Here is a 12358-nt window from a genome sequence, read left to right as displayed (position 1 = left end):
TTGCCTGACTTCTCCTCTAGGCACAAACGAATGAAGTTTCCAGAGCCACCAGTGTGGAACTGTTTGCAATGGTCAGTCCTGTACAACATTTATGGGAAGAAAAGCAAGCAGATCTGGGGATCTTGTGGGCTTGCCGATAGGTAAAAGCATGGTCAGATAGCTCTTTTGAACCAGACATTGCCTAATGCAGCCTCTGGTTCTTTCCTTAAATGTAGGGGCAGGAGGGGTGCTGTACATTTTGGATAGCAATAAGTAACTTTATCTGCATCTCTGGCCTTGTGAAAGGTTTCATTTGGCCCGCAGTAGTGTCAACATCCTTTCCAGTTCTTTCTTCCTTGCTCTCCTACCCATAGGTAAGGTCCTTGAAGTCATCATCTACAGCCACACTCAGGAGAGACCTGTACTTACTCTCTTGAAGGGATCTGAGGAAGAAAGGTGGTGTTTGGGTGGACCATGGTGGAAGACTTTCTTCAAGGATTTCTCTTTGGGTAGGATGTGTGTGCCATGGAACCAGCTGTTTTGGAGAAGGTGGTTTGAAATCCTGTCTGGAGAAACAGGAAAGTAAGTGACAAGTTCATATCTTTCATTGCTTTTCCTCACCAATTTGCACTTCTATAGCAGATTTGGCAAGGCATCAGCTTTAGACTTGGCACCAGGAGGAATAATCCAAATTAATTTACCTTATCCTTGCTTTAAAAACTCCCAAGATCTATCAGTTTATTGTCATCCTGGAAAGCACTGTGACATTTCTCTTATTGCTGAATTCATTGTTCCTATTAAAAGTGTCACTCATGATGGTTTTTGATGTAGATGGATATAAATCAAATGCATTCCTTTCATTGATGCAATTAATGAGCAGAAGGCGTGGGGAAATTGTTAAGCTGTTGAATACTGCAAATTAAGGCCTTCAAGAAAAACAAATCCCTGTCTATAATGAAAAGAGCAAAGATGTGTCAATCTTGTTTAGTTACCTGGTTATAGGATGCAGATTTTTTTACTGACAGTTTCAGAAAGAATGTGACAGGGTAAGAATATAAGAATACCAGATTCAGTAGCTCTTATTGAACCAAACCCATATGAACCATCTCATCAAACATGCTTCTAATTTTCTTACAGAAATTGTTTTTCTACAATGAAAACCAGTCCTTTTTGTGAAACTGAGCGTTTCAACAGTGCACATCTCTCTCTGAGGATTTTTTCCTAGATTTTTCATGGGAAACAGACCAAATAACCCCAACTCTGAGGTTATTTTCTTTTAAAACAAATTTATGGGCCTTTGCTGAAAGCCTCAGAGGTTTTGTTTCTTCATCCTAAACCTGAGAAACATGTTAAAAAGAGGTCAAGGATAATGACATTTTATAGCAGGGAAAATCAACAACATTTTAACAACTATTCTCCCTGACCAGCTTGGCTAATTGTATATTAAACCACTGTTAAAAGCCTTAGAGAGGTACAAAACCTCTATGCTTAGGTGATACCAAAGCCAGCTGCCTGGAAGGTCCCTCTCAAACACACTGGTCATGGTGCCACAACCTTGCCAGTCCAAGCTGGCCAGCCTGAGTCATTTTGTTGCCAACTCCTGTGATGCAAGCCTTGGGATTTTGGCCCCAGTGGGATTCATTTGCAGAGGTGAGAAACCCCAGGTTGCACATGAGCTCCAGTTTTTCTGCACCTCCAAGGAAAAGGGGGCAAGGATGTCTGTCCTGGGAGATGGGCAGCAAAGCTACCAGGAGCGTATGGAGCAGGAACTGGACTCTGGTCCTCATCTGCTCTGTGCATCTTCCTCCCGCAGAAGACATTGAAGGTCATTGCCATGCCCCCTCCTCAAGGCTTGGTTTTTGTTGAGCACATGAGTTTGGGTTGGCTATCTCTGACTCTACTTGCAGGCTCTCCCTGACTCCTGGGTCAAACTATTTCCAGAAATAAAAATCCAAAAAAATCCCATGAAAAGGACTCTTAGGTCTTTCCCCTTTTAGACCTTGAAGACAAAGCTCCATTTGGGCCTGTGGCCATCTTTAAATAATTAGAGTTGTGTAAAAAGCTCGGTTTATCCCTTCATTTATCAGAAGAAACAGCCTGATCTCTCTGCCTTTCAGGTCTTTCAGTAAAGCTTCACAAGTGTTGGATGTGACTGGCTGAGCTGGCGTTGTGCCTGGCCTCACTGCTGCCATGATGTTTTGAGTTATCAGTGAAGAAGCGAGAATGTTAGATGCACACGAATGCACCCATGCACAGGTAATTCCTGCTCCCGCAAACACCACAGGCCAGGTCACCCTGCTGCTGTTGGGTTTTCTCTATTGGGTTCAGAGGGATGGAAAGGGTAAAAGGGGTGCCCAGGCTGCAGAGAGCCAGGGATGGAGGCCAGCTGTCCCATGCACAGGCCTCCAGGGCTTTAACCTCCAGACCACAGTGCTCAGCTCCTTCTGAAAAAGGACAAAGCTGTTCAGCAAAACTGTGGAACTGAGAGGCTTGCGGGCTGAAATGAGTCCAAAAGACATATTAACAGGCATGAGAGGCCTGTGATGAAATAGCTAAGGTATTAATGCAGCCAGAGGCTGGTAATGAATACAAGAAATGCCCACGTTTACCCAAGAGGTCCCAAAGGTCTCTTGGCCAGAACATTGTGATCCTTAAAGGAATCTTAAGAAAGTTAAACCACAGGGTTAGGGCTCCAGGAACAAAATCTGGGCTAGTGTGGTCTCTCAGCTCCTCTAACTTCTTGGCTGATGAGACCCTATTTAGGAGCTTTGTGCTTTTTAAAGAGCATGGATATTATCCTCTGGAGCTTGTCACCCAGAGTGCTGTCAGATGAGGGTGCCCCCTTGCCCATATGGATGGCATGAGTCTCCCACTGTGCCCCGTGGCTGTGCTGCAGGTAGCAAAGTTTAATTCTCATTTTTTCAGATGAGGGTCTGTCACCTGGTGGCAGGGGAAATCCTGAATGCTCAGGTATTAGCTAGTGATGTACAAAATACTCTTCTAGTACTTTGCTGTCTCTCTCCATCCCTCAGCTACTGGGGAAAACATATGAGGTACAGAGCATGGGCCAGTGCAGGCTATACTGCTGCCATCACAATTTGACCTTCGCTTCTTCTCCTTGTTGGCTCGTCCCATTAATTCTTTAATGCATGGAGGGCCTGGAGACAGTCCATCACTGCTGAGCAGAACGGGGCTGCAAGGAGAAGGTGGCAGCTGGAGGCTGATGGGAGCAGACAATTGTTGGGTGGCTGAGCATCCCTGGTGCTGGATGTGATGCAAACACCATGGCGACGAGGAAACCAAAGCAGGTTTGATGGATCTTCCTCTAAAGTTAATTCCAAACCAGTGCCTATCTGACCTGGTTTTGGAGGGGATGAACCCCTTTTAGGAGTCATTCAGTGCAGACAGGCACCTTTAAAAGGGAGACAGACCCATACAAGGGAGACAGTCCTACCATTGGTGTTAGCATGTCCTGCCTGTCCCCAACACTGTACCCACATTCTTCAAGCCATGTCTGGGTGTCGTTTAGCCTCCCTATCCCTGAGAATTTGTTCTTCTTTTGTAAGTACTTTTTCCTATTCAGTATGCCCCAATGAGGAAGGACTGGTGAGTGGAGGTCTTGTCATACGGTATCGGGCCTCTTGGCATGAAAACACCACCATGCTGTCATTATTTTGTGCACCTGATGTGATAGTCCTTACAGCCATCCTTTGCTTCAACCATTTACAAGGCCTGATTTTAGTCCAAAACAAGCTTCCTTGAAATAAAATAGTAATTTTCCAGTCTTCCTGTAGAAGCCAAAAGTATTTTAAGTTGGACTGGACTGGCCTAAACACAGGGTGGGGAGGGAATCAGTAGGTTGGGGACATTTTAATAATGAAAAGAAGAATGTGAAAGGAAGGATTAAACACAGTGTTTTATATGTATTTATTGAGTCAATTTATAAGGTGCCTTTTGCAAAATATCTTGAGTGCTGCATGAAAAACCACAAAGCAAAATATTTGAAAAATTTGGACATGAAGCCAGCTTGTCCCAGCGTACAGCCAGGCAGCAGAGGAGAACCTGGCATTGGGAGCAGCTCTCTAATGACCAGGCACCAGCAAAAGGAGATCTGTGTCTGTAGGGCAAGGTGAGTTATCAGGGAAGGATCTGTGGGCCAGCCAGCCACTGATGGCCCACTCTGTGGGCAGCCTGGAGGACAGGGTGGCTCAGCCCATCAGATCTGCTCCAAGCAGAGAGTCCTGGGGTGAAGGACCTTGTTAGAGATGGGGTGACCCTGGCTGATCTGGGAGGCCTGAAGGTTACCCATTGCAAGCCCAGCTGGTGAACACATAGTCCCCAGAAGTGGGGCTGTCTGGACCGGGAACACATTGGGGAGTGCAACAACTGCTCCTCCTGTACTGCGCAATCCCCACAACTGCTGCCCCTGGATGGGTTTCAGAGAGAGGCCAATTTGCAGCCCATTACAATAATTTCACCTGGCCCCAGCAAGAGCACAGATGTTTGTGGCACAGTCTCTGTTACGGGATTTTCTTGCTTGCAGTTGAAGGTCAGTGTGAGTGTTGACTCTGGCACACTGCCACACTGACGGCGTGTTCCCGTGACATGTCCAGAACTTCCCCCTCCAGCTGCAGGGCTCTGCTCAGCTCTGCTGAGGGGCTGCCAAGTGCCGCCCCAGGGTGACTGCCTCCCCAAAACCTTTGGGAAGTTCATGGGACACCTATGCAGTGAGGAACACTATAAAGCAAGCAGTTAACAAGAGTGCTTTGAAATCACAGGTAGCTGGGTAAACTCTTGAATGGTGAACTGCTTTTGGACAGGCACATGAAAAATATTCTGTTGAGGATTTAGCTGAATTAAAGATCAGGTAATGACCTCAGGACAAAATTGCAGCATCTCTATTATGTACCTTCCTCAATTGTTTTTAAAGGTGACAAGGAACTGAAAATGGATAGAGCAGAAAAATGGCCATGCTGATTGCTTTGAGCCATACAAGATACATTTTTTAGCATCTTTAGTGCAGTTAATTTCCTGATGCAGTATTTTTCCTGAAAATAGTTTACTATAATAGAAATGAAGGAGCACCATGCTCAGGGGACAGTGATTAATCTGTTGCACATAAGGACTTTTCTTCAGGGGAGGAAGTGTACCTACAAGAGGAGGTTTCATTGCAGGAAATACTGCTCACCAAAATGCTGAACTGAACATATTTGAAGAGACAACTTTGTCTTACAAATCTAACTTGTTCAGTATCTGCTGTGGCTCAGGCTAGGGGAAATGAGTGAGATCAACAAAACATTGTGGGTGGGGTGGGCTTCATCACTTCCTTCTCTACAGTCAACCACTTGCCTCTCTTCCAATGAGGAGGAGAGCAAAATACTTAAAAACCCAAGAAAACCAACTCATAAAATTACATCTGTTGGCAGTGAGGCCCAAGATAGGACTTCATTCTGGTTTTAGCTCTTGCTTTTGTTAACTGACTGGAGCTCGATCCACAAAGTAACCATTTGATTGTCTGGGAAAATGACTACAAATAATAAGGCTCTGGGCAATCTCTGTTGGGAAAGGGGTTTTGGGTAGGTGTCTGTTGAGAGTGGTCAAGGGTCTTTCGGGTTGGCTTCTCAGTGGGATGAAGCCATGGTGAAGAGTCAGAAGTGCTCTAAGTGTGATCCATTTTACTGATGTATGATCTGCTTGCCCATGTGTCTGTCCCAGTCTTGGAAGAGAGGTGATAACAAGAATTGTGAAGCCCACTGGGATCCTGAATCAGAAGCATGGGCCGATGCACCCACATCTTGGTGTGAGAAAGGCAGCATCACCCATCTTTCTGTCATGTAGTTTTCAGGAGTGATTTGGACACTGATTTGAGGACTTTATCAGCTAGGAGCAGAACTGATTTACAGCCTGATATTTTTCATAAATATGTGTGTGCCCAAAGCAGAGAGGTACTTGTGTGGAAGATGTTAGAATAGGGGCTGATACTTGGCACTGTTGCAAAGCATTGCTGGAGGAGCTGGTTTGCATGAGGGAGGATTTGACCTTGAACTTTCTCCTGCAGTTCAAGCCAACATCTTCTACCCCCTAGGCCTGAAAAAGTTCCTCCCTCTTGTTTTAAAAATACATTTGTTATGTCTAATGTTTCTGGCCAGAGCAATGGTACAGACTTCTACCCGCAGAGCTATGCGGGTCAGGGGTGGGGGTGATGTGATTTCTGAGTGGCTTTAGCTAGGCTCACTGAAGTCCCTAGTGCAGATCCACCAGCAGAATTGTTCTTTTCTGGGGACAGTTTATTGCTGTCCCTAGGGACGGTGGCTTTATTGTCCCAGTGTGAAGTACAGCCCTGCTAGGCTTTCTGGGCTCACATTAGGCTGTGGCAGCCACAAGCTAGCTGTGATATCCATGCTGCCAGTTCAAGAGTGGGTTTGAAAGCAGATACCGAGAGCTCTGATCTGCTCATATTCAAAGGACCTGCTGAAGGGGTCAGGCTCTGGGTGTCTGTCTGGGACTGGAGCAGTGTCTCTGATCACCCAGAGCACATGAACCAAGTTTTGGATCTCGGCTTCAGGGCTCCAGGCCTCACGTGGGGCATGTGATCGTGTGCCAGTAATGTGGCTAGCAAATGAGTCCCATTTTGGGGACAAACTCAGGTAGAGTAGTCATGTCCCCTGTGATTCCACGAGTTAGGTATAGAACAGGGCATGGACAGAAGCAGTGATGGAGCAAGTTTGGCTGCCTGTGTGCTCAGAGCTGGGCACAGATATTGCAGCCAGACTGCCTGGTCCCCAGCTGGAGCATCTCAGCACCCAGGCCCAGCTGCAGACTGGTTCTTCTCAGGACTGTGCACCCAACCTCTCCTTCACCCTGACTGCTGGGTTTTGTGGGGGAGAGTGGAGGCCACTGCCATGCTGCCAGGTGCCTGGGGTGAGTCATGGAGTGCAACCCTCCCGCCCCACTTCCCAACTCAAGTCTAGACACAGGGGAAGTCCAGCTGCCTGCAAACACCCCATCCCATCAGCTTCCCAGCTAAGCTGTGCTGTCCTGGCTGGCTTGGGTAATTTGGAAGGACTCCAGTGGAGGATTTGGCAGGCTGACTTCTCACAGCTCTTCCCAGTTCAGACCAATGTGGTGAACTGGTTTACTGACCACTTCATACTGTTCACTGTGCTTTTGCCCTTCTTTGACTAATGACTGTGTTCATTGGCAAAATGGCAATGTGCATGCGGTGAGGTTACCGTGATGTTGGAGTGGGAGCATCTACTTCTTTTGCAGGAAAAAAGCAACTGTAGAGGGCAACTGTGGTTATTTTGCAAGCAGCAGTGTTGGGTATAGGAAGCCACATTTTTGGGTCCCATCTCTGCCACACCACGGTGGGTTTTCCAGTGAATTCCCAGCAGTGGGGGATCTGTGAGGTGTTCTGAGAAAGACCCCATCTGTCTGGGAGAATGCAGGTGAAAGAATGGATATCACGGCACCATGTGGATCATGCAGAGCTTGCTATCAAACCTCCCCCAGGTGCTTATCACTACTGTTGATTTTTTTGATGTGAATAGTTTGTCTAGAGAAGCTGACTTTTTCCCACAGACCATGATTTAAACCTCGTGGGAGCTCATGTGCGGGCTGCTGGTGGTGTGTATATACAGGAATCCTGGCTGGCTGCCATGCAGCTCCCTGCCCTGACCTGTCCCATGAAATTAAGAGATGCAGAAGCTATTTCCTAGGACATCTTTTATGCTTATGCTCTTCTGGGTTGGGCTTACCCACACAAGACATTGGGTTGGGGTTTTTTTCTGCAGTGGCAAAGTGGCTGGAGGAGTCTGAAAGCTGGATGTCTTCTCATAGTGCCAGCCATGCCCCCATCTGCTCTCCGTGGGGCAGGGCAGTCCTTCTTGGACCGAAGGATGACAGTACCCCCCTGACATCCACCTCTTGCTCTTCTAGGCATGTTAATGCAGCACTAGAAAGCAGTGTTAATCTCCTTCAGGAAGACAGACAAGCAAATCTTGAGACCCTGAGCTAGAAAAAGCTTGTTTCATTGAGACATTGGACAATTCTGAGAGCTACAAGTGGCAAGAGGAAGATGTTTCTTCTTTATTTAACTCGCCCTCCATCACTTTCTGTATCCACGGCAGTTTCTAGCTCTGCCATACCTTGTGTTCAACTCTTCCCTGCCCCTCCCCTTGCAGTTCCCAGAGCAGACAGCCCCTCAGGAACGCAGGACTGGACTGTAAAAGAGCTGGTTTAACCCCGGTGCTCCGGGTACCGGGCCGGGCTCGCCGAGCTCCTGGCAGCCGGCAGAGGGCAAGCGAGCTGAGAGCGGTCCTGGCCCCGCAATCCCCCCTGCGCTGCTCACATCAGGCCCGGAGCAGCAAACCCAGCAAATTCCTCAGGAAAGATCCTTTGGGATTGTTTTGGGCTCTCAGTAGACAAGATCGCATTATCCAGCTCCTTTTTTCCCCCTTGCTCCCCCGCTGATCTTGCCATTTTTCCGGGCCACTAACACCGTATTTTATTCTTTGCTACGTTGGTGTCCTGATTGGTACTGGCATCATCTTATATTCACGGCATCTAGCTATTTTGCAGCCTTACTAATGTGGTTTGATACAAGAAGTATGTTTTGTATGGTTTTTGTTTCCTGTGTCTGTTTCCTGCTGTTTTGGAAGACATCTTCCTCCTTTTTTTTGGTCCACTTTGGAGCGCAAGCCCTGGGATCTTGAAAGCTGATTCTCTGGAAGAGCTGCTGTTTCCCCAGCCTGCCTGCTATGAGCAAGGAGCAGTTTTGCCCAAGCTGTGCAAAACGTTGCTCAAATTGTGCCTGCTGCTCCTTTACAACTATGGTGCATCCATACGTTCATGTTGTTACCTGTTACTGTTCCAGCTGGCAGGTATGGTGTCCCAAATGCTGCAGGACAGAAGTTTCCTAATCAAGTCCTGTTCTTTCTGGGGATGTGCACTGTTCACCCTTAGACCTGGCTGCAGTTTAAGATTTAGGATTTAACCAGCAAATTAAAAAAAAAAAAAACCAAAACCCCAAGCTTGAAGTGAAACAGATATTCCTGTCTTTTTTTTGCGGGGGGGGACGCTCTCTCTTTGTTCTCAGGACAAATAAGTGTGTGTACATCATCAAAGTGATTTAAAGTGTGGTTCAACTCTCAAAAGACACTGCAGAAAAACAGCACCAGTTGTGCATTTGCTTCCTTTAAAGGGTCAGAACTGGGCTGTACTTGCTGCAGGCTTGGAGAGTTAAAAATGCTGTAGGAAACCTTGTACTCATTTGCCTTTGGATGCCTGTAGTACACAGGCTCCTGGTTTTGTTAGGCTCCCTGAAAAATCCTAGCAATGAAGGTAAGTAGGCTTTATTCCAGGTCACAGCTGTTTTTTAGGTAAAAAAGTGAGTAACTATTTTATTGTCTAAGAAAAGAGCTGTGTTTTCTCCTGACTGCTCCCCATACCCCCTGTTGCCACACCAGCAGCACCCACCAGGACAGAGTGGCCCATGGGAGAGGTGGATGCTGGAGGAGAAGGATGGATCCAGCATGCAGCAAGACATGGATTAGCAGGTTCTGGCTTGGTGGCTATCCCAAAAGCCAGGGTGTTGCATAGGGTTTGGGGAGGTAGATTTGGACCCTCTGTTTTAGAGCTGGTGGATGAGGGAGAGGAACCTGTGTTTGCAGAAGGCTTGTTAGAAAACAGCTCTCTGGTGGGATGGGTTTCATCTGGAGCCTGCGAGAGACAATAAACAGGAAGTCCTGCAATGACATTTTTATAGAGCTGCTTTGCAGAGTGGGACTGTGCTTAAAATCCAAATTTAGTTTATTTGAGTGGGAGCGTCCTCAGCTTTAATGTCCGCTTGCTTTCAAAGCAATGTGATAGAGCTTGGCTCACGCAGCTCTGATGTCCAGGCAAACCTGTGATCTGGATCCCTCCTGTTATCTTCCTAAAAGCCCTCTGCCCTTTCTTTAGGCTACGCTGGTACTCATGCTCTGAGATCTCAGCTGCAGTGTTTTTGTGAAGGGTTAATTAGCAAGCTGTATTCTGCAGCAGAGATGACTTCATTTTAAAGTTTAAGTAGCTTTGTACATCAGGCCAGTAAAATATTCTTGGAAATAGATACAGAGCTATAAAACTAAAATCATACTCTACCGCTGAATGAGACACCAGAATCTTTAATAAAAGGTCTGGTTAATAACTAGCATGTGATAGCAAGTGATGAGGAGAGGCTGTGGGCTGGGTTTGTTCAACCTGGAGAAGAGAGGGCGAGAGCTAATTGCTGTATTTGACTCTCCAAAGGGAGGATTCAGAGAGGATGGAGCAGGTCTCTTCTCAGAGGGGCACCACGAAAGGACAAGAAGCAGCAGGGACAAGTTGCTGTGAGGGATGTTCTGTCTTAATGAAAAGAAAATAAGTTCACAGGGAGACCGGTTTAGCCCAGAGAGGCTGTGGGATCACCATCCCCAGAGATACTCAAAACTGGACTGGCAAAGACCCTAAGCAACCTTTTCCAGCTCTGAAGGGGACCTCTGGAGGTCTCTAGCCAAACCCTCTGCTTTGCATGACATCTGTTTGCTCGTGGTGGGGTGCTCCAGGAGGTACTGTTTTGTGGGATCACTGGCAGACCTTTTCTTCAGGTGGAAAAAATATACAGCCTTGGGCAGTAGTGGCCCATTCTTGTTACTTTTGTCATGCATTTTCTTTGGCAGGGTGTCCATGTCAGCAAGGAAGGGGAGAGCTTGTTAGTCCAGCTTCTTCTGTGTAACAGGAATCAGTGAAGTTCCAGAGGGGCAAGCCAAAACTGAGCAGTGATGCTTGGGCAGAAGGTCATGGAAGAGGTCTTGCTTGTGGGCTGCATGTCACTGCTTGTGTTCACAGGCTGGTACATATAAACTTACTGAAGAAATGGAAAGACTCGCTGCTGTGGGAGTGTCCTGGAAGGGGAAACCCACCCGCCAGGCTGCCTGGCTGTCCCAGCAGGACTGCAACTGTGCAGGAGGGCTCATCGCGTTACCCTAGAATGAGATGATACAGATCACCCCTTCCCACACCTGCCTTGACAGGTAGCATGCTTTAAAGCATACGATTAAATATTCTGAGTTGAGGTGTTTTTCTGCTGGCTTCTTGGTTAAGTACCATTATCGACCAAAGGGCTGTGATGCTCACCAGAGATGTTTATCTGTAGCTGCTAGTCGAAAATGACACTTTTATACAGGGTTGCTTCCTCAATCTTTCTCCTGTGCTGTTGCTGAGGAGGGCAAGGGGTTTTGCCTGGAGGTAGAAAGGCAGAGTTGGTGTTGCCCCAAGATGCTCACAAGTGGTCTCTGCCTTTACTACTGAGCAGAGACAGAGGTGGGACAGAGCTTGTCTGAGGCCAGGGGAGCTGTGGGATGAGGACCTCTTTCTGCAAGATGCTCTGTCCCCATAGCTCTTGGCTCTGTCTCCCTCTGCCTTGGCCACATCTCCAGAAATGAGTCAGACCCAAGAGAGGTGCAGACATGGGACCAGGGAAACAGGACGGGAGAAATTCCTGTTTTAGTAGGGTGTCAAAGGCAGCACAGCCCTGTGTGCTCCCTAGTTCTGGAGCAGCTCCTGTTCCTTAACAGCCAGGAGACTGCAGGGGCCTGGGGTTTCCTTTGTGTTAGAGGTAAATATCAGTGCACCTTCAAATACTCCTCTTGCCCTAGGAGAGATCTGTGCTCCGGGTTAAGATCTGAATGGTCTGTCTTGTCCCCAGTCAACACAGGACTGTTCCCTGTATTTTTTCCAGTACTCGTTTTATTTGTCCCAGGAGATGAATAAAGTTACTTCCCTGAGGAAGCTTTGACATAGGCAGCTAGAGACCAGCAGCTGGAGTCTTTTCTTGATATGTAGTCACCCCACACTTTCCTTTCCTTCATCCTGTTCCATTCAAGCACTTTCCGTGGGCTCGTGTAAGCAATCCCTGCTCCTACTGGGGCTGCAGCCCCTTTCCATTCCTGCATGCAATGTTGTTACTCAAAGCAGTATCCCAGCATGGTGCCTAGGAAAGAGTTGTTTTCTCTCCTGAGTAGGTTCTCCAAAGCTGTTATTGCTTTTCCAACAGCAAATACAAAACAAGTGGAAATGTTGGCTGATGCTGCTAATAAAATTCTTAAGCATTTGAAATGCTTTCATCCCGCTGCCCTGCTCAAGGGGTACCAGACACCGAGGGAAAGCTGGTCAATGTAAATGTCAAAGGGATCTTTGGGTTCTTATATTTGTCAGGGGGATCCTGCCTGTTTCCTATTCCCACTGTGTCATGGGGCTGCGAGGCTGTTCCAGCCCTCTCCAAGGAGCTGGATCCTCTAGCATCTGGACTCACTGAAACAAAGGGATTTTGAATCTAACTTTTATCTGAGGATCTAAATCC

General features: G+C 47.3%; 1 protein-coding gene across 1 annotated transcript in view; it reads left to right on the top strand.

The window, feature by feature from the left end:
• Positions 1 to 353: 353 nt before the first annotated feature.
• Positions 354 to 12358, top strand: part of IGFBP2 (insulin like growth factor binding protein 2) — an 82506-nt gene continuing 70501 nt past the window's right edge. The window contains exons 1-2 of the mRNA XM_074873504.1: positions 354 to 561; positions 2097 to 2235. Coding sequence (XP_074729605.1) covers positions 2220 to 2235 — 16 coding nt within the window. The 5' untranslated portion in view covers positions 354 to 561; positions 2097 to 2219. The remainder of the gene's footprint in view (positions 562 to 2096; positions 2236 to 12358) is intronic.

This window comes from Strix uralensis, chromosome 6, assembly GCF_047716275.1.
Source record: "Strix uralensis isolate ZFMK-TIS-50842 chromosome 6, bStrUra1, whole genome shotgun sequence".
NCBI lineage: Eukaryota > Metazoa > Chordata > Aves > Strigiformes > Strigidae > Strix > Strix uralensis.
Note: the sequence above shows the minus strand (reverse complement) of the source record. Positions and strands in the feature narration are given on the sequence as shown.